Below are 22,533 nucleotides of genomic sequence, written 5' to 3' on the forward strand. Positions count from 1 at the left end.
TTGTAAAATTATATTTAATTTGTATTTTTTTTTCTCATTTTACATGTATTAGACCCTTTAACAGACATTTTTACTAAACACTTATGATTAACATGTAGATTGACGACTTTCGATGATAAACACTTATGATTAACATGTAATCAAAATTTTCATTTTAGCTACAATTACTTTTTTTTAATCTAGTTTGATCAAATTTAACTACAGTGGAAAGTGCTTTTTAGAAGTCGATTTTTTAAAAAAAATTTAAGTTGTTTTGCGTTTGTTATGAATTAATATATTGTTTTATTGATTTTTTAAGAGAATCCTAGAAATAAAAATTGAAATTACGAGATTTTAAAATGGAAACCTAGGACTGCATATGGATCACTCCTTCAGTTTGAGTGATAGAAATATTTAATTAAGTTAAAATATGTTTACTTTTTTATCTTGTATATGAAAAGTAATCACATTCTAGGTAGAGTTGTGAAAACGGATAACTCTGCTCGATGTGGCCCGGTTCATCACGCCTTGGTCACTTAGTGAGCCAACACAACATGACTCACTTATTAGCAAACTGAAAAAATTCGAACTTGATCCGTTTCACCACGGGTTGATGAGTTAAACGGATTGGTTCACCGACTCAATTAATTTTTTTTAAATAAAAAATATATTTTTTAATTCAAATCTAACTAAATTTTACTTTAAAATGATGTTAAACTCCAACAACAATTCAAAATAAAAAAATATCATACAATCCCAAAGTAATTCAAAAACAAGCACAAAAGACAAACAAAGAAGTTTTTAATATTGATAATAACGAATAATACGAAATACAAAATAATAAATAATTAAATTAAATTAGGTAGATTGGTGAGCCGGCTCACCACGAGTTCAACCTAGATGAGCCGGTTCTAAGTGAGCCGGATTGGAAAGTAACTCGCATAAATAATTATATTTTTTTCAAATCCAATCCGACTCAAACCCGTGGTGGACCGGGTTGACTAAAGGATTACAATCCATTTTCACAACACTAATTCTATGTAATTAAGTTATACGTGGTTAGAATGATTATTTTTTTATAATCAAACCTTTTATTAAAACATAATTTTGATAAAAATATACTGAATTATGTTCTTTTTATATAATTAAAATTATTTAATAGGCTGGCTCCCATAATTGATAATTCTAGTCCACATATGAGTTGGGCTCACGAGTTGCTTAGGTTTAGGCCCTTCTGGAGCCATCAATCTTGCGGGCTATTACCAACACCACTAGTTATAAAAAGGTAAAAATTAAATAAAATGTATTTCAGATTTTTATTTTAAAAAATAAAAAAGTCTAATTTTTTTTATCTAGAAAATAAATCTCGAAATACAAATCAAAAACATTTTTGTTTCTCTTCACGTTTTGAAAAACTCCTTATTTTTTTTTTCTTGAAATATAGTTTTTGTGCATTTTCTCGCCAAATTGAAAAATGGAAAGAGAATTAGAGTAAATTAATAAAATTTTTGAATTTACATAAGTATTTATTTGAAAAAAATACTTTCAAAATAGTAAAAGAAATACTGTCAGGTCTTTCTACTTCTAAGAAAGTTTAGTTTTGGGCATATGCAAACCAAGTTTCTATGACCTTACTACTCACTTATTTGGTCATTGCTTATCACTTAATTTTGATGTCTGTTTTGATAGTTTTTCTTAAAATAATGAGTGAATTGATGCATTTTGTCCTCAAACCAGCAGAACACAGAGCAATGAACGAAAGAAAATACAGCAAAACAAAACAAGCTAGGTTTTCGACTCTGAACTCCCAACTGAGAAGGAATAAAGAATTCGCGTCTGGAAAGGATCAATGATCGCCTAAGAAAGTCGGCAACCACAGTGAATTCGGCTTTGAATGGGGCAAAGGAAAAAGCAAGCTTGGCACAACCATAGACAAAGAGCGCAATGCTCGACCTTGAAGGTCACCAATGAAAAGGAAGAAGATAAATTCGTAAAGGAAGCTTGAAAGTGACCTAGCTTTTTTGAGCCGAAATTCGTAAAAAAGAAAGAAGAAAGTATCGCATCATTTCATTTGTGCATTTTGTCAAACATTTTTACGTCAGTAGCTTATAAAATAATAAAAAAAACTCAAATATGACACCGTGTCAAAATGGTGTATAAACAACTAAGTTAACATATCATTTTCCTTTGATGAATCATTTAAACTAGTATCCTCGTTTTCTCGTAGACATGAGAAGAGGACTGAAGCCCTTTCCCCATTTCTTAAATTCTTTATGGTACACACATGCTTTAGTTTCTCATATTTTCCTTAAAGTTGTTTTCCTTCTCTGTACGCGTTTTAATGTTTTTACTTCGTTTCTAAAGAAACTGATATGAACTTTATTCAAATAAAGAAATTTGACACAAAAATCAATTATATTAGAAACCAAAAAATTGTATATGCAGTTATAATTCGTTTTACAAGTTATTGATTTTCATGACAAATATTTCAAAACTCATTTCTAAAAAATCTTTGATTAATTGAAAGTGAAAAATTATACTATGTATATCCATCAAACTCAATGATTTACTTGAACAACTATACATATAATGCAATGATGAAGATAACACTACAAAAAGAAAGGCATTACCGAAGGCCAAAAGTTCTTGGAAACAGCCCGAAACCGTCGGTACAAGGTAATTACAGACGTCTTATCGACGGTCAAAGTGCCCTAGGTAAATTCCTTGTCGCTAACATTTATCGAGGGCTTCCGGCCTTCGGTAATTACCGAAGGGCGGAAGCTTTTGGTAATTACCTATAGTGGGTATTTACCGAGGGGCATAAGCCTTCGGTAAGTTCGAGACAGATCTCAGGCACAATTGTATTTCTAATGAAACCAATCAAACCTGTATAAATTATTCACAACACAAACAGACGTGCATAACATTTTCCAACCACATACAAACCTGCATAATGTGCATCTCAATCATGCAATCATTGATCAGAAAAACAATATAACATTTGAATCATTCAATCATCCATAGAACATGTATTTATAAATGTTCTAACATAATGATGTTCTAACATCCAAATCATTTAATTGATCTAACATCCAAATGATCTAAACTCCAAATGTTCTAATATTCAAATGTTTCTATAACAACTAATAACAAAATAAAACTAATAATGTACATAGTTATCATCAGAATGATCTTCATCATCCTGCTCCTCTGTAGGCTGGACTGATGTCGGTTGGACTGATGAGGGTTGGACTGATGTGGGCTGTTGAGGAACAGCGGGTGATGGGGAGGGTCGTGGCTGGGTCGGAGGGATAATTGCCTGATCTTGTGAAGTTTCAGGCAACACTCTCATAATCAGGGCCTTAAAGTTTCTAAACTCTGCTCTCAAATCAGTGATTTCCTGGTCACGTTGCTCCAGTGCCTGCGTGAGGCGGACAACGACCTCGTCAGCAGTAGTGGTGGAAGAAGAAGATTGGTGCTTTAGAGTACCTCTTCTCGATGTTGTATAGTTTGCAACAAGTTGTCCTGCACCGTACACTCATCCCTTTTTCTTCCCACCAACGATGTCGACCCAACACTGTGTCCTACGGATGTCGTCTTCTGCATTACTCGCATCATCCGGTGTAGGAGCTGACCCATGTTCAGATCTAACCTGTGAAAGTCTTGTAGAAAATTCTTCTTGTTCAAACATTAAAAGCAATGTTAGGGAATGATAGAATAACATAAATGAGAAATTACTAATAGTAATAGTGTTATTTGCTTACATGAGTCTTCCGAGATCTTTCATCAACGAATTCATTAGTGCCCTTCCGAACATGAGTTTGTGCAAAGACCTCATCAACATGGATCGCCCGTACCAAAGCTTGTGCCTGTAACATAATTTAGAGTTACAAGTGTACATATGAAATAGAAAATACATAACTTATATATGAAAAAAACAAAAAAGTATTGATATTAACCATATGAATGGCATGCTCATGAATCGTGATCGACCCACCAGTATGCAGGGTGCCACCCCTTTCAGAAGCTCTGTTCCTCTGGGCTTTGGCACACTTATTGCGAAACTCTACTGAATTCCAATGAGTCAGTAAAGAGTTCCAAATTTGCTCGCCCAACCAGTAAGGTCGCTGTGCTGCATTGCGGGCATCCCTAAACATCTTTGACAGCCGATGAGATGCTTTCATGTGGAAATTTCTTTGTATCTGTGTTTCATGTTCAGGTTTCCACTGCACCTTCATCTGTAACATTAAACAGAACAAACATTGATTAATGAACATACTAAAATAAGAATGACAATTAGTTCAATGGATTGTTCACCTGAAAACGCTGCCAAAATGACTTTTTGTCGTCATCAGGTATTGCTCCCCAAGTAAGCCATGGACTTAAAAACTATTGCTTAATTGAACGTGTGGTGGCCTGGGAAGCAACCCTGGATGGAATAAACCTGCATAATAAAAGTCATTTAAATTAATGCAATATTTAAACATCAAAATGGTTAAACAAGGGATTAAAATCTTACCCTTTACCATTAAGTTGGACAATTTTACAACTCTAAAATCAAACATTATTTAAGATTTTTAAATTCAATGTACAAATCAACTATATGAATGCATATTCAGTTGTAAAATGCCTAATATGAATGGATTAAACTCAAAACATATTGCATTCACATTCAACTACTGTGTTTGTGTGTTTTGGTTTCTAAATGACCAGTCAAGCCTTTATATAGGCTAAAGCAAAGAGCTAAAACTGGAAAATGAATCAACAAGATAGGTAACAATTAACTAAGTACCTAAATCAAAGGTAACAACTAACCAAGTACCTATATCACGTGCAACATATTTAATCCAAAACTACACTTTACTAATTGATGGACCATACCATATCATGAATATCATGTGTAGCCCCATCTCATACCTTTGTGTTCCCTCTAACAAAGAAACCTTCTCTCTTATTTTGTTCCATATTTTTATAATTTGGCTATAATAACGTTATTTGATACAAAATTATATATATAGTTCCACAGGAAGATGTGCTTAAATATATCTATATAATTTCTATTATATAGATAGAAATTATATATATAATTCCACAAGAAGATGTGCTTAAATATATCTATATAATTTCTATTATATATTAATCCAAAACTACACTTTACTAATTGATGGACCATACCATATCATGAATATCATGTGTAGCCCCATCTCATACCTTTGTGTTCCCTCTAACAAAAAAACCTTCTCTCTTATTTTGTTCCATATTTTTATAATTTGGCTTTAATAACGTTATTTGATACAAAATTATATATATAGTTCCACAAGAAGATGTGCTTAAATATATCTATATAATTTCTATTATATATTGATATTGTATCTTCAAAACAAGAATGAACACTGAATAGAGAGAATTTAATATACAAAAGAATGAGAAGCACTTGTATAAAGATACAAAGTTCATCAAATATAAGGTGTGATATATAAAAGAGCACATGAATCACTCACTTCTATAATAGCTTATGTGAAGTAATAATTGGCACAATTTTTCTTACACCTGACACTTTTTCTTATTAGTATCTATAGAAAAAAATAGTTAAAATCAGTTTTCAAAATTTATACATAATTTAAATTACAAAAGTTATTATATTATTGAATTTTTCTCATGTAGAGTTGTTCTCCATGATAATAATTTTCCTTATTTATTTACTAAATGTATTCAGTATTTACAATCTAATATAACAACAACAAATTTAAGAGAAAGTTTTACTACAACTATAAGTCTACAATGGAGATGCCAAGACTTAGAATTCAAACCACAATGAACTTACCTAATTTTAAAGGAAGCAATATCTCAGCAGCAACTATTATTATATCAACTTGAAATAACCTAGAAAATGGTGTAAACTCCTTCCAAAAGTACATAGGAAAGTGAGTGGGTTTGAAAAATATTCACACTAGTATGGACTTGTACCCTTCATTTTTCAACAGCAACCACTGCATAAAGCATTCTTGCTCCTTCACTCTTTGCTTGTGACTCCACTCAATCCTCCACACACTTATCATGCTACCTATTTTGCCTATTCACCTTTCATTCCCATAAAATTAAAAAAAGGTTTCATAATTTTTACAACTCATCAAAATCTTCTCTAATTAGGAGATATTTTCAAAACTCACACTTCCTATGTTCGGAGTAGAGGAACTTCAGTTGCAGGTAGTCCTCATCGTGGCAACCCAGACTAGCCAGAAACATTTACAAAAACTATCACTTTCAATCCAATATAATCATGTTGAATCAAACAATAATACACTAATTCCATACAACAAGAACTCCTAATCTCTATATCAGATTTATTAACTGAACAAAGCATCCAACACATATATCCTTTCCAAAACTCCACAATCCCTCTCACATCAACACAAAACATCAACAATTTAATTTCATTTCCACCGAACATAACATTATCTTCTTCAGTTTACTTTCCAACCCAATTTGTTTTAGTTAACATCCAAACAAGAACTGATCAAAACAATCCCACTTCTTTTCATTATTGTATGACTATTCAATCAATATTACTATACCCACTTGTCCCGGACTCATACAACAATTTCAGTTCAGAAATATTAAAACATCACATAGAGAAAAAAATAATATTAACAAACAGGGCAGCCACCAAAAGGTACATAATTTGAAGCAATAACTTACCTCTACGGCAGCAACAACCCTAGGTGTATTAGCACCTCCAATAGCCTCTCTTGCAAAGCCCTTCTCACGCACAGAAAGCCAAATCGTCACGCAGCCCCTGAATTAGCCTCCCTCGCGAACTTGAAGTTGTGCTCACGCCGTGACACCACCCACTGACCCGGAGACGCACCTCCTCACACCGCCAAAGGATCGTCATTAACAAACCCTAAGAGAAGCATCGTCCACAATGGAAGGTGTCACATCAAGGCCTTCGCCCTTCAACCACACACGCTTTTGGAGAATGGAGAGGAGCTCGAGAATAGTCAATGGCGATGGCGAAACTGTAATAGACGAGTGGGAAACAATGGCAATGGTGTTTTCGAACTCTGAACGAGAAAGGTAGACAAATTATGGTGGGGGTAGAGGGGAGAGGGTGGAGTAGTGAACGAGAGAAAGGGGAAGCTTACTTTTGCGAAAAGGGATTTTGGGAGAATAGAGAAAGGAATTCCCAATTCCTAATTTCATTAAGTTCATGCCTATACCGACGGCCAAAAGCCTTCGGTAAGTTCGTTGCCCATTACCGTCGTGTACAAGTTGTCTGTAATAACCATCTTAATTGATCGTCGATAAATCCTTCGGTAATACATCTTTACCAATGGCCAAAAGGTCGTCGGTATGAATCCTTCGGTAATTAACGCGTTTTTGGTAGTGTAAAATAAATCCAAGTTGAACTGGATATTATAGTTCAATGGATTTAAGACTCATATAACTTGAAAAATTCATACTAAAGATAAGAAATAATCATGGTATTTCCCTTTTAAATTTTGAAAGAATAAGATTGTTGAAGCAAGTATTGTTTAGACTTTGTAAAGGTTAATGAGAAATAAATGCATAATTGGATGGTAACTAGGAATTTATTATTTTTGTTTTAAGAAATGTTTAGTTTAACCCATATTAAGATGTCTTGTTATCTTTGAAGGTTAATTGATTACCAAAGGTCTTTTGAGGAGTTGTATAGAAAGTTGAACGTGGTTCTCTAGTTAGGAGAATTGGCTCTCTCCAAAATTGTCTAGACTTTGTTTATGAGTGATTTTGCAATTTTTTTTCTTGGATGAGTGAGTTTCCTTATCATTGGTGGTGTTTAGTGAATCAAAATGGTTTAATCATTTTGGAGGTCCCTATTTCTGCAGAATCGTCTCAATTAGATCCTCCTATTTTCAAAAAGCTCAATTAGGTCTCTGTTTTTGTAAAATTAGCTCAATTGGGACCTTGTCGTTAATTAGAGTGGACAACGTTAAAATTTCTCTATCTTGACTTGTTGACTGTGCAATTTTTAATGACATGACATAGTGTAGTTGGCTTAGGTGGAATTTATGTTATTTTAAGTTTTAAATAAGTTAAATTTAATCAAAACACAAAGTTTTATTAAGGATAACTTAGGAATTTTGTGGTTTGATTGTTGAGTGTGCTTAGGGAAAATTGGGGATAGGTCATAGAGGCCCTTAGGGTTAGCGATGGTCTCAATTTGGTGCAGCACCTTGAGATCGGAGAAGTTGTACACAAAGATCTTGTGCGCTAGGACCACCACGATGCGGTCGCGCCGGAGCCGGACGCCCTTCACCTTAGAGCGGAAGGATAACTCGCAGATGCAGTGGGACTGGTGGTTGTCCCATATCATAACCTTGTTAGGAGGGGAGGGGGATAGTGTGGGTTGGCGCGACCACCGACGAAGGCAAGTATGTTGTAGCGAAAGAGCATGTGGACGAGGCCAACACCGCCGCTAGGGCCGAAATCACGACGGAAGATCTCCCGGAAAGGGTCGTAGTTGTAGATGCGGAAGCCGCGATCAATGGTCGTGGCGAAGCATCCAGAATCTTGGTTGAAAGAAAGGTGGAAGAGCGTGGCGACTTGGGAGTCGAGGGTTTGGGCGGCAGTACCGGTGGATGCGAGGGTTGGCTCCACGGAATCGAGGGCTTGTGGTGGTGTGTGGGAAATTATTGGGAATGTAATCGATTTGAATATGATAGAAATTGAAGTGTTTTATTCTAGAGGAAGGTTTTGGTTTTGTGTGGAGTTGAAAAATGGAAGAAGTTGAGGTAGGTCGAAAGAAGGGAAGTTGTACTGTATTTCGCACACACTCAACAATCAAACAACAAAATCCTAAGTTATCCCTGATAAAACGTTAAAACGTTATGATTTGATTAAATTTAACTTATTTAAAACTTAAAATAACATAAATTCCACCTAAGACAACCACATTGTTCCACGTCATTAAAAATTGCATAGTCAGCAAGTCAAGATAGAGAAATATTAACGTTGTCCACTCTAATTAACGACAAGTTCTAATTGAGCCAATTTGACAAAAATAGGGACCTAATTGAGATCTTTGAAAATATGAGGACCTAATTGAGACGATTATGCAGAAATACGGATCTTCAAAATTATTAAATCAATCAAAATATATCTTAGTTCATTCAATTGTGGAGGCCAAAGCTCAGATATGTGGTTTGAATATAGGTGGGTCAAAAGCATAAGCATTGGTGGCCAACTCAGGTCCTAGTAAACAATTACAGGTCCTTGTAATCGATTACTAGAAGCATTTTTTGGAGTTGTATAGAATTGGGCTCCAAGGGTTGCCTCGACTTTGTTTTGTAGTATTTTTTCAATATTTTTCCTTGGATGAGTGAGTGAAAAACATCGACCTCGATTATAATTAAGACGATGAATCAAATAAACTTTTTTTCATAACTGTTTTCAATATTAATTATGGTTAAATTCAATTAACTCATTAAGTTATAATCTATTCATTCCTAATAGAATAATCTAACATAATAGATAAAAAAAATCGAAAAATGTAATTCATTCATTAATAAAAAAAACATTACAATATTAAACAAACATTACACTAATAAAATACTTGATTCATTAATAAAAAACATTACAAAATAAGAAAGGCAATATTATCACATCTAAGACAGTCTTTGTTGGTCGAAACAACTATATATATAATTCATTTGTTCCTCTAGGTGTCCTACTCAAGCTTCGATTTGTCCTCTAAGTCTCCTACTTGAGCGTCGATGTTGTCAAATGTATTCCCCACAAATGTGTGAAGGTCTCAGATGTCATTGATAACTTGTGTCAGTATTATAGAACAACTCTCTTGCAGAAGGGGATACGCTTGGCGTACATCACGTATTTCATGGGCATCCTCTCTTTTGTGAACCCAGTTTTCATGTAGGCACGAGCCGCTTCAGAAAATTGAAAAAAGATAATAAACTTCGTAATAATGATGGTTCCATAACACTAAATCAACAATATACAAAAGTAAAATGACTCAATTTGCACTTACATTGCTATCAGATGGTTCCATTAATCTATGGTACGTTTAGTAGTTCCTATACCTGTCATGTTCCTTGGATTATTCACAAGCGGTATTCAAGCTCTCATTTTTGCTACTTTAGCTGCGGCTTATATAGGTGAATCCATTGAAGGCCATCATTGACTAGTTTTCTAAAAAATAGTATTTTTTGTTTAGCTTGCCACACATATATTGTGGCTCAATAGAATCTACAAAGTAAACATCTATCTATAAAGCGCGTATAAAACCAAATGTTAAGGGCAACTACCACCAATGCCAACAAAGTCTCCTACAACAACATATACAAAAAAATATTCATCACCAACAGCCTTTACAAACCAACATAAAACATAATAAAACAACAAGCACCTTAACACTTTGGTTCTACAAACACCTAATCATCAACATACAACAGAGGAAAACAACAACCCAATCATCAACAACAAAAATAACACAAAGAGAAATCATAACCTATGACTTTATGGTTCTATGCACCTCAACACTATGGAAGACTCATTCTTTCACCCAAAAACTCTCACACGTTCGAAAAAGGAGACACCTTTACTCCTTTGTCAAGAACGCGAGAAAGACGTGATGCGAAAACAATGTGAAGCAACAATGGAGGTCACGGTGGAGGCGACCGTCGAGGTCACAATAGGTGAGAAACGAACGAGAAATCGTGAAAGGGAGAGAGGGCAAAAGTCCCGAGAAAGAGACGAGAGAATATGAAGACATACGAAAGGCGATGGAACGCGAGAATGGTGGTCATGCACCGATGTACGCACTAGTGCAGAAAAGGGTTTTAACTTCTATTATTTGAGGCTTTTGGCGTCAAATCACTATCTGATGTCTTATTGGAAGACATCAATGAGACGTCAAACCCCATGGTCAGACCTCTATATAGACGTCAGACTATACAGGTCGGACGTCTATATAAACTTTTGGGATTCTGGACTGACCATTTTGGCGTTTGAACTAGTGAATTCGACGTCTAAATACGAATTAGATGTCGAATGCTCTCAAGTCGGACGTCTAAGACCAATAAAAGATTAATTTCTGCCATATTTTTGGTGTCCATTTTGGAGCAGCTGACGTGTTAATCAATTTAAACATTGGTGCCCCCCAAATCGGATGTCTAAATATAAATTTTATTTACAGAAATGCCATCGATCATTTTTTACATTGAACATTAGGTGGTTTGACGTCTAATGAGTGATGTTAAGGGCATTTCTGCATAACGGTGGACATTACTGTCAACAAGAAAGAACAACCGATAGACCAATGAGAATCGGCGAAAGAGAAAGCAAGAAGAAATGTGCACAGGGAGAAGATGAAGAATATGCATTTTGGAGAAACTGCAAAATGTGATTTCCTTCTCACACTATCATCCAGATCACCATTTTAGTTTTTCAAAATTCATTTTAAATGCAACAATCAAAATCTCATAGCATTCAAAAAAGGTTATGGTCATTTAGTTGGTAAGAAAACATATTCCCTTTTACAACTTCCGTTTTTCTAGACTTGAAAGACTCATATTTCTTGTTAGAGAAAAAAGTTTCTATTATCACTAAAAAAAATGAAATAATCTTAAATTAGATTTATGATTAATCAATTTCATTCATATTACAAGATCTCTTTAACAAAAAATTTAATGACTTTAAACTTCTTCTTATATAAAAATTAAGTTATTGAGTAAAGATTTATGAATTTTTTAGGTTATCTAATTATTTCATACAAAAAAATTCACACAATTGATTTTAATATTTTATAAAATAACTAACTAAAAAAGTTACTTATTAAAAAAATTAGGATTCACCAAAATTTCAATTTTTTTTTTCATCAAATGAGTCAAATTAACTCAAGTTCTAAACCATTTAATAACATTAATAAAATATATAAAACATTATTTGAGATGATAAGGATAATTAACACCACATAGAGGTTTTGCCCAAATTGGAAAACAAAAATACTGCAAGAACGGTACAAGTTCAGGTTCGCACTTGATCACAGTGCACGAGTCCACCACAGGCACGGGGAACTTCCCCCAATAAAACGCCACGTGCCGGTCACTAGAAAGTGAGGTGCCACGCTGGCCGAATATACCACCACTAGGCGAAGTGGCCCAAGCGTCGTGCAACTGGGTGACCGGATGCGAGCGGTCGACCTGGCCACGTCACCCCAGGCCCCACCATCACAAGCTGGCGACGCTTTTACGGACCTAAAACCTCAGCCATGAAGTTTGTGGATGAGATTCGAGCGAGGAAAAATATTAAAAGCTGCACCCCGATAAAATAAATAGAGAAAGAAAGTGAAAAAAATTAGGAAAAGTGCAAAGGTAAGCATCAGCACCAAGAGCCAGTAGTTTGGCGCCACTTGTCGCTTTCCCATAAGCCGACTCTTCTCAGTCTCAAAAAAATAAGGAGTCGTTAATTTTCGGAAGAAAATAATAAATCCACACAAAATTATAGTGGCTGAGATTGCTCCTGGCGCTTAAACACTTTCGGGGTGAGTGAGCGTGTAGCAATTTCGGGTTCTGTTTTTGTTTTCGTTTCAGCAAAACCTCTATTCTTCTTCTTCTGATTGCTTCCATCACGCTATTTTTCGATTTTCGTTTTTCTCTTTTTCGGTTTCCGATCTGAACTCTATTCGATTCACCATTGCCGGAAAATGAGCCCTCCGACGAGTGTCCGGTGATGATCGCTCACGTGAGAGGTTCTTCTTCTTCTTCTTCTTCTTCTTCAATGTCATGGTTTCCTTCCGAGGTATTCGTTTTCCTTTTTTATTTTGTTTTGTTTTGGTTTATTTTATTTGTTCTGTTTGGTTTCCGAGAAAATTGAACCGGACTGCTGCGAACGGATTTACCTCATCTGGATTTGGATGTAACAGGTGCTGTCAGTACTCTCAGCGCGACGCTGTTGAGTTGAATTTCGATGGTTTTGAGTTGCTTTGTGATTATATTTTCTCGGCAACCAAACAGGAGGAATCGAAATTTGCAGTGATTAGTAAAGTATTTGTGAAAGTGAAGATAGAAATAGTTGTTATTGATGATGTTGTGATTTTCTTTTTGTTTCTATACTAATTGTAGTTTCCCTCTCTTCGCGTTTGAAAGGTTTTGGCGCTGTCGAGTTCGTTTTGGTGAGGATTCTGATTAAGTAAATTTTCTTTTATTCATTCAGAGCAGAAGCGTCTCTCTCGCTGTCTCTCTATATCTATCACTCTCTCCCCCTCGGGTGATACTTGAAATTTGTTGAATATTTTTTCTTTCTTCATCTTCTATGTAGTACTATTTTACGTGTGACATTTGAATTGGAGTGCTTATTCCATCTTATACAAAACAGAGACGGATCTCTTCCTATTATTCTCGCTTTGTTTCTTTTGCAGTAACATCACCACAATACCTTCTTCAGAGTCTGCTCACTTTCACCACAACGGCTTTACTCTTTACTGTTTTTCGTGTTACAAAAAATGAAAGGCGCTATTCCCTGTATCCACTCCTTGTCAGGGAAGATCTGAAGCAGCGGTAGCTGCTCACGTCCTGTAATGGACGCGTACTCCTCTGGAGAAGAAGTAGTTGTAAAGGTAGGAGTTATCTTGATATATGTGGAAGTTTCTTGTGTACGGGAAAGTTTGGTATTGTGGTCTGAGTACTTAACTGCCTTTTGTAGACGAGAAAACCGTATACAATCACAAAGCAAAGGGAACGATGGACAGAGGAGGAGCATAATAGGTTTCTAGAAGCTTTGAAGCTGCACGGGCGAGCATGGCAGCGCATAGAAGGTGATTGTCTGTTTATCATGTTTGCCTCAATATCTTCCTTCCTTCTTCCTTTCTAAAGATTAGTGAAAATGGCATGAAACGGTCTCCATATTTGATTTAATCTTGACTGGAGCTTTCTTTTTCTTTCTTCCATGACTTGTTCCCCTCTTGGTGTTTCACTTCTGCTATACAGAGCATATAGGAACAAAGACTGCCGTGCAAATCAGGAGCCACGCACAGAAGTTTTTCACAAAGGTCAATGGATACCTTCTCACTTTTCTTTATCAATCACATCGCTTACTCTCCAATCGAATAGAACTCCTAAATGAAGAAATTCATAACAAAATTGACACTAGAACATCTCTAGAGCTTGGATTGATTTAAACACAGAGATCCTCGATAGTCATGATTAACTGCTTTTCCTGATCTCGCAACCATCCCAAATAGACCCTAAGCAGATGCAACTTTAGCTTGCACCAAGAAAGCAGTGTTCTATAACATTATTTTCTGTTCTGTAATGGCCTCCTCTGTATCAGGTTTTCCTCCTGTGCTTATATAGTAGTGATTTTTTGCCCCCCTGTTGAGCTCTTATCAGATATTTGATCATTATTCATTGTTTTTGAGTTACCAATATTTCAATATTTCAATGGATTATATAAAATGATGTTACTTAATTTATTTAACATAATTTTATGTAACCATTAAATATTATAATCTCATAGGTAATGAATAATGATAAAATATCTTATAAGATCTTAGCGACTTGGAAAAAATAGGAAATCATTGATATAAATAAAAGCGAAGGAGGAAAACTAATAAGGCACGGATATACTTAATTGGTATGGTATAGCTTTTTCCTTGCCCCTATATTGAGGAGGCCATTCAGGAATGATTTCATACTAAATCAACAAATGGTTCATCTGTAACACTGAAAAGCTGTAGCACTTTGGAAAGCTGATCATTTCGTCCCTCTGTTGCTTATTTCGACATTTCAAAAGTTGGTAAGGTTTTCGCAGGATTCTACCAACTATGGGTTTATTTGTCAAAATGATCTAGTATGGGTGTGCTATATATTAGGTAGTACTTTGGGTTAGGCTTTTAATCGGAGTTAAATAAGGTGTTAGGGTGGACATGTTATGCATTTGACATCTTTGGGACGAATGGATTTTTAAAAAGGCCTCTTTCTCCCCTAATGACGTGCAACACCTTACGTGAGATTTTAAGAGAAATGAGTATTGTCTTGATGTTTTAACAGCACTGTATGTATGGAAAAACTGAAAGTCACATTTCTGCTGTTGTCTGAGGTTGGGAAAAATTGTCCGTGTTCTTGGTGCTTTGTTTTATTAAGAAAAATATGTTTTTCTGAGATTGTGTGCTAGAGATGTAACATAAAATCATTATTTGTCTACATTGACCTAAGATATTGAGATAGTGGGTTCATGACGTAGTATCAGGACTTCTATGACCATGTAGTCTAGAGTTTGATTCTTGTTGGCCATCATTCTTTTAAATTAAGCACAAAGTTGGGTGGGTCTCTGCATGGTCCAAACTTCAGGCTTCAACGGTTAAATATATTCTTAATCCCATTAGTGAAAAATTTGCTGAAAGTAAACTTCCTTTGTGAGATCACTACGAAAGAAAACATTATTTATTTACATTATGTTAATAGAAAGGTGATAAAGGTCATTTTTAGCCAAAGAAAGTATCAAGTCTTGGCCAAAGTTTTGTGTTTGATCTTTGGCTACTAAACATACATGTAGTAAGTTAACTTGACTGTCATGGCCAAGTTTCAGGGTAACAATATAGAGACAATGAACTATAGAGGTTCCTAGTGGAGAAGAATGGAGTCTGTAGAACCACAACTCTAAAGGACACATTTTGTCAAGCATAGCTTGGTAAGGTCGATTATCTGGATATATGGATTACATACACATTTCGACATGTTTCAAAGATAAGTGTAATACAAGAGAGGTCCATTACCTAACGGATGTGGATTATATGGATTACATGACGCCACTGGATATGGTTCTTAGCATGGCATTAGAGGTTCTATAACCTTGTGGTTGGGAGTTTGATCCTTTTGGACTCCATTCTTATTTAGAAATAGTTAAAAGTTCAGCACAAGGTATACGGACTTGTTCATTATCCGTTCTTCATGTCCGAAAGGTTCCTGTGTGAGGATCATGTTAGAAATGTAACACAAGGTCACTCACGTGCCTTAACCTGACAATTTAAGTTTTGGGGATAATTGCTTCTGAAAAATGGCAAAAGAAAAACTGACATATGCTTGTGTTGTGGTGAAGAAGCATCGTAGCCTACAAGCACTTATGCCGATACTTGCAAAGTTTGATTCAGTCAGAAGGCAAGACAGAATTAAGTTTGGTATTTCGTTGGATTAGGCCTTTAGGGTTCTTGTGTTTTCCTGTTTAGTGTTCACTTTATTTCTTTGGATGGATTTGTTTTACACATTAGAAACTAAAATCTATTTCAATTGACTCACGCTTGGCATCTTTAGGGCTTCCTGAAAATTTTTTGCAACTTGCAATACCATCAATAGTGGTTGAATAGATATTGGTCAATTTGTGGAATTGAAGCAGAACTGAAGGAAGGTAGACTGTGATATTCTGGCCAATTTGCCTACTTGTTGAAATGTATATTACCCTTAATCAAATTCACCTGTGAAACATTTGGGAAAAATTTTTCAGACTGTTTGTAATTTAGGAACGTTGCTTTATTCAAAAGAATCCCTTTTAGTAAAATGTTGTGAGAGGGTGAGCCTTGCACTACGGTATTGGTGACTAGTTACTCATGGGCTTCAATGTAGAAGCATTCTGCTTGCATATATGTAAGGGGAGGACTGCATAGTTACCCTCCCCTATACCTTCCAGAGGAGATGAGCCTTCAACACTGGAGTATGTTAAAATATTGCGAGATTTGCTTACAAAATTCACAATGTAGATTGCAGATTCCAGAGCTAAATGGTATAGAGGTTTAGACAAGCCATATTTAGGGAAGTGGCTTAGTGGTACGAACTGGAAAGGGATAGTGGTTGGTCGTCCATGGTGTGTCAAATACATCAGTGTTGCTCTTTAGAAAGCAATGTGTATCAGATAAAATTTTGTTTTTACTTTGAGGTGGATGACAAGAGCTATATATCTGTTTGATGAAGTTTTGTGAGTCACTCGAGTCTCTATATATGAAGTTCACAAGATATTTTCTTTCTATAGGTGCAGATGGTGGTGGTTTTCTTTTTCAGGAGCACATTTTAGAGGAAATACACGGGTTGATTGATCACCATGACAAGAGTGCAGTACCCACTTTGGGAACTGGGAAGTTTCGTGACACAGTAAATTGTTTGATACTGGAACGGGACTCTAATATGATGTGTTGATAGTGGAGTAGAATTTTTAATTATGGTCATGGGAGTAACAGCCACATAGATTAGATTCACTAGAACAATTATTTGCCTTCCTAATTATTAAGGATTCTTCAAGAACTTGATGAATTTAAGGAAATTAGGGTTGTTAGGTTATACATCATGATATTGATCTATATATAATTAGAAAAGTTTATCCTTCGAAATAAAGGATGGCTGTAGGTCTAGCTATGGGCTGCTGTCGTGCGTTGTCATACATAAAGACCAGACGACCTCTATATTAGTGTCTTCAATCTTATACCTAAGTAATCCGATTTATTGGAATATTAATATTGCTCATGCTAATTTGTGGAAGAGCTTAATGTCTATATAATTTGAGTGCTAAAAGCTAAATACGATTGCTTATTATTAGTTCAAAGATGGACAATAAATGTGTAGATGCTCTATATCCCACTCCCTTGGAAAAGAATTTCCACATTTCAATATGGGGGCTGGTTTGGCAAGATGATCAATTTGATTATCTTGGTCAACCAGCCCCTTTTTTTTTTTTTTTTTGCAAAAAAAAAATTTTAAAGGTTTTTTTTTTTTTTTTTTTTCCACATTAAGCATGATTAAATGTTGACATGTCAGTTATGCTAAGATCCAAAACCCATCAATCATTTGTGCTCTTTTTTCATTTAACTGTGATGTTTTTAGTGAATATTTCACTGTGCTAGTGTCACAGAATAAAACTGCTCAAAGCTATGACTACTAGACTGACTGGCAGAAACAATACAACTCAACGTTTGCGATTGAGCGCAGGGGCATGCGTAAACAGTTTAAAGTGCCCCTATAGTCAAATACTTACGCCTGAACTTACATGGAATTGAACAGAGTTTAGTACAAATTCATATATGAGCTCAACCCCAATAAAGAAAACCAGAAAGCTTAATTTGAATGCTTATTTGTGGGGCTCAAGAATTAACAAAACCAAGCTTTGACATCATATTTAATTACCATTATACAGCTCAATCCCGATAAATAAAACCAGAATGCTTAATTTGAATGCTTATTTGTGGGGTTCAAGAATTAACAAAACCAAGCTTTGACATCATATTATGAATAAAACATGTTTATGTGCAGAAGTGATAAATGGAAAAAGAGAATTTTACCTCCTGAAAAAATGTTAAAGCATATAAAGATTAATGGAATATGCACACACACTTTTAAAGAAAGGGAAGAGCCGATTGATGCCGAAGAAATGTGTACTTTAATGGCCCGATAACAGGTCTATAAATAAATATTGTTGTACCTAATCTGAAATCTATAAATTTCATTCGAACAGAGAAACTTCTTCAAATGCCTTTTTGTATGGCCGAAAGAACCAGTCCAATGCTTAAACATAATTTTATAGAATATTACTTTCACAGATACATTGCTGTCCTCTGGTAGTATAGTGGATCACCACAGAAACAAGAGTGATCAGTTTATGTGTGACAAGAGAGGCCATTAATATGCATATTTATGTGCTACGTGAGAAACACACAGCCTCTTTCGTTAGCCAATTCAAGCCTATTCTTCATACTTTACAATAGATAAATAAAGTGCATTAGATTTTGTTTTATGAATAATGAACTAGGCCTAACTGAAGAAGTGCGGATTACTCAAATCACTTATGAAGAATACTTGTCTTTGACCATTACCTAACTGATGTGGATCATGAGTCTTAAAACTCCCATAATATCTTCGGGATAGGACATCTGGAACGTTAATTTTACAGGATTAGGCATCTATGAAATCCAACCTCAAGGTGGGGATATAGGCTTTGATAACAATTTCTCGTTTGGCAAGGCATGCATGAGAATAGTTAGAGGGCTTTCGAGGGAAGTGGACTCACATCTGGTGTCAGTTATCATCCTATACACCAGTTGCTAAAAAAATTAGTGAAAAGAGATTATATATCCCATAGAAAAACGTTAAAAATCAAAGGAAAAGAAAAATAAATATGGAACTTTAAGTATGAACGTAAAGCAAATAGTGAAGGAAAAGGGAAGGAAGCGTATTGGTTGTACCATCCCCTTGGGACTGGGTTTTGGTCTCATTAGCCAGGGCCACTGTTGTTAAACCAGAGGTAGAACTATTTATTTATCTTGGAATTCGAAACAGAAATTTCGTATATAGATGGTTTGACACCATCTCCAACTTCCTATGCAGATATTTTGTAGTGGTTTAAGAACCACCAAGGCTCTAATTCCTCTGGAGTTCTAACCACCATCATAATAGAAAAGAACTTTGATTTTGAATATAGGAAATTAATTTCTTTGAAAATGGAAATAAGTTCCTAAGATCTCAAGTTAGTATTCAAGCTAAACTTGTCAAGCTCTGTTCGCGCACAAGTTAACAGTGCTGCCTTCTGCAAATTTTGGGAACTGTTACCACCATGGACTTTCATAGGGCTATGATTTTGTAATGCCGACAGCTTCCTACATGTTTGGATTACAGTAATGTTGACATACATCTTTTTATTTAAACTACAATCAGTTTGCAGCCCATCAAATCCATATGCATCATGATTACATCCACAGCTGATTTTTTGTCCTCAACTTCGTTGAACAATATTTCTGGATGCTTTCCTCTCTAAGCTATCGTGCTTGAATACACTGATGCGTTACAGCTATTTCTATTATCCAAATAGTATTTTGAAAATTCCTTACAAGAAACGCTATCATACTCCAGTAAATGCTTTTAATGGTTTATATGAAACTTCACTTGCTGAGAATACCATTTGGACTTTTACTTCCAGTTGGAGAAAGAAGCCCTTGTAAAGGGTGTTCCAATTGGACAAGCTCTTGATATAGATATTCCCCCTCCACGGCCCAAAAGAAAACCAAGCAATCCTTATCCTCGGAAGACCAGGATTGGTACCGCAACATTACATAGTGGAGCAAAGGATGGAAAGATCAATTTAGTCGAATTTTCACATGACAACCAAGCACTGGACTTGGAAAAAGAACCAGTTCCGGAGGTTAATATTTTTTTATATATAGATTTCAATTTCACACATTTTTTTCCAGCTTCCTTGGTCAGTACATAATTCCGCCTTTTCCTTATTCTATTAGATTTATGATTTAGACGAGGGGCTAACAACAGTAAAGGAAAATAAGGATGAGAACTGTTCAAAAGTATTTACAGTTATCCAGGAGGTGCCATGTTCCTCTCTATCTTCAGCAAACAGGAGTTCAATATCTATGTCAGTGCCGCTGGGAAATTCATCCGTATTCAAGGAGACTACAACTTCAGTGAAAGAGGTAATAACTCCAGATGACAAAACTGAATCATTTCTGACTGTTGAACTTGAAAATGGGAATTTGGAGATCAATGGTGGAAAACAGGCAAATGGAACTAGTAAAAACTCCACGATAGAGAATTCTGATGCTTTACAAATGAAATTGGTTCAAAATGAGAAAACAGATGGTCTCGATAGTGCATTAACAATAGAAGGAATGCAAGGCAATAATCAGAATTACCCTAGACATGTAACTGTGCACGTTGTTGACGGGAACCTTGGAACATGTACTCAAAATCCATCACAAGATATGCTGTTTCGTGACTGCATGTTTCAGCCAATAGGAGGGGCTAATGGGCAACCAAATCTTTTCACCAATTCAGCTCCATCGAACACAAGAGAAAGTCAAAATAACACAGCACAATCTTCTGCTCATCAATCATTTCTTCCGTATCCTCCCTTCACCCAACACAACCAGGACGATTACCAATCATTTCTTCACATGTCTTCCACATTTTCTAATCTTATTGTCTCTACCTTGCTGCAAAACCCAGCAGCCCATGCTGCAGCAAGTTTCGCTGCTACATTTTGGCCCTATGCAAATCCAGAGACTTCAGCAGATTCTCCTAGGTGCTCTCAAGGAGGTTTCACATCTAGACATATTGGTTCCCCTCCAAGCGTTGCAGCTATTGCAGCTGCTACTGTAGCTGCTGCAACTGCGTGGTGGGCAACTCATGGACTGCTTCCTTTGTGTGCTCCTCTTCATACTGTTTTTGCTTGTCCTCCTGCATCTGTGACTGCAGTCCCATCAATGAATACTTCTGAAACACCATCTCTAAAGGCAGAACAAGAAAAGAGTACTCTACAAAATCCTCCTCTGCATGATCAGATGATGCATCCAGAATACTCGGAAGCTCCTCAAGCTCAACATTCAGCTTCAAAATCACTAGCTGTCATTTCATCAGATTCTGAGAGTGGAGATGTCAAGTTAAATACTTCACCAAAGGCTACCGATCATGAGACGAACGAAATGATTTCTGAGCACCTTGATTCCAACAAAACGAAAGGCAGAAAACAGGTTGACCGTTCCTCGTGTGGTTCCAACACAGCCTCAAGCAGCGATGTGGAAACTGATGCACTAGGGAAGGATGAGAAAGGGAAGGAAGAGCCTGAAACTCCCGATGCTAACCATTTAGCCATTGAGTTTAGTAATCGTCGTAGAAGCATTTGCAACCTTACCGATTCTTGGAAAGAGGTCTCTGAAGAGGTATCCCAGTTTACCTTAATGAAATCTTGATACAATATTTTTATATGTTGCAACTCTTCTCATGCTACTTGTTTTCAGGGGAAACTAGCCTTTCAGGCTTTGTTCTCCAGAGAGGTGTTACCTCAAAGCTTTTCACCTCATGCTTTAACGAATAAGGACCAAATGGGCATCACCAATGATAACCAGCAAACCATAGATGACAGAAACGAAGACCTTGAAAGCAAGAAATGCAGTTCTAACTATAAACCAATGCAGAAAAATTCGCCATTTGTAGAAAATAATGTGGGACTGTTAACCTTAGGGCTTGGACAAGGAAAGCTTAAGACTCGTCGAACAGGCTTTAAACCCTACAAAAGATGTTCCATGGAGGCCAAGGAAAATAGGGTTGGAGCGAGCAATCAAGGTGAAGAGAAATGTTGTAAGAGAATACGTTTGGAAGGGGATACTTCGACTTGAGGTTTGATACATGCATGCATGCAATAACATAAAGGCAACCTTTGGTCTTTGCATATCATTTCTTAATCCCCCTCAACGGTGTACCTATAATGTTTATTTCTAATTCTGCAGCTCACGAAACTTGTCGTGTAGATGTGTGTACCATATTAAATTACTGTGTACGCTCTTTTACTATCTTGGACTGGTGTTAATGTTGTTAAACTCCGCTAAATAGACTTTAGATAAGAAACATTAAGTATTGTTTGAGCCTGAACATTAAGTGATTTATGATCCTCCATTCAGCCACTTTCCAGTTTTACTTGAATTGTTTTGCATCTATCTATGAACTATATTTTTCTTTAAAATCTGCTCATATTTAACCATAATGTTTTCAGAATGCCTGCATGTCAATGTGGTAG

At 35.9% G+C, this 22,533-nt stretch overlaps 2 protein-coding genes across 9 annotated transcripts; one reads left to right on the forward strand and one right to left on the reverse strand.

The window, feature by feature from the left end:
• Positions 1 to 3,731: 3,731 nt before the first annotated feature.
• Positions 3,732 to 4,163, reverse strand: LOC148191438 (uncharacterized). The gene is made up of 2 exons (XM_088101991.1): positions 3,939 to 4,163; positions 3,732 to 3,848 (listed from the first exon to the last, which is right to left on the reverse strand). Exons 1-2 carry the CDS (start codon positions 4,161 to 4,163, stop codon positions 3,732 to 3,734), a joined length of 342 nt encoding a protein of 113 aa, XP_087958117.1.
• An 8,325-nt stretch (positions 4,164 to 12,488) lies between these two features.
• Positions 12,489 to 22,433, forward strand: LOC124831489 (protein LATE ELONGATED HYPOCOTYL). Of its 8 annotated transcripts, none has more exons than XM_088102122.1 (9): positions 12,489 to 12,777; positions 12,902 to 13,022; positions 13,125 to 13,150; positions 13,397 to 13,594; positions 13,681 to 13,792; positions 13,965 to 14,026; positions 19,930 to 20,151; positions 20,246 to 21,679; positions 21,758 to 22,433. In XM_088102122.1, exons 4-9 carry the CDS (start codon positions 13,556 to 13,558, stop codon positions 22,133 to 22,135), a joined length of 2,247 nt encoding a protein of 748 aa, XP_087958248.1. In that variant the 5' UTR covers positions 12,489 to 12,777; positions 12,902 to 13,022; positions 13,125 to 13,150; positions 13,397 to 13,555; the 3' UTR covers positions 22,136 to 22,433. The 8 variants fall into 8 exon arrangements, with proteins under 8 accessions (XP_087958248.1, XP_087958249.1, XP_047161443.2 ...); XM_088102123.1 differs by having other exon boundaries at positions 12,902 to 13,017; XM_047305487.2 differs by having other exon boundaries at positions 12,489 to 13,017.
• Positions 22,434 to 22,533: the final 100 nt, after the last annotated feature.

This window comes from Vigna umbellata, chromosome 11 (assembly GCF_029865625.1).
Source record: "Vigna umbellata cultivar VRB3 chromosome 11, Vumbellata_1.0, whole genome shotgun sequence".
Lineage (NCBI taxonomy): Eukaryota > Viridiplantae > Streptophyta > Magnoliopsida > Fabales > Fabaceae > Vigna > Vigna umbellata.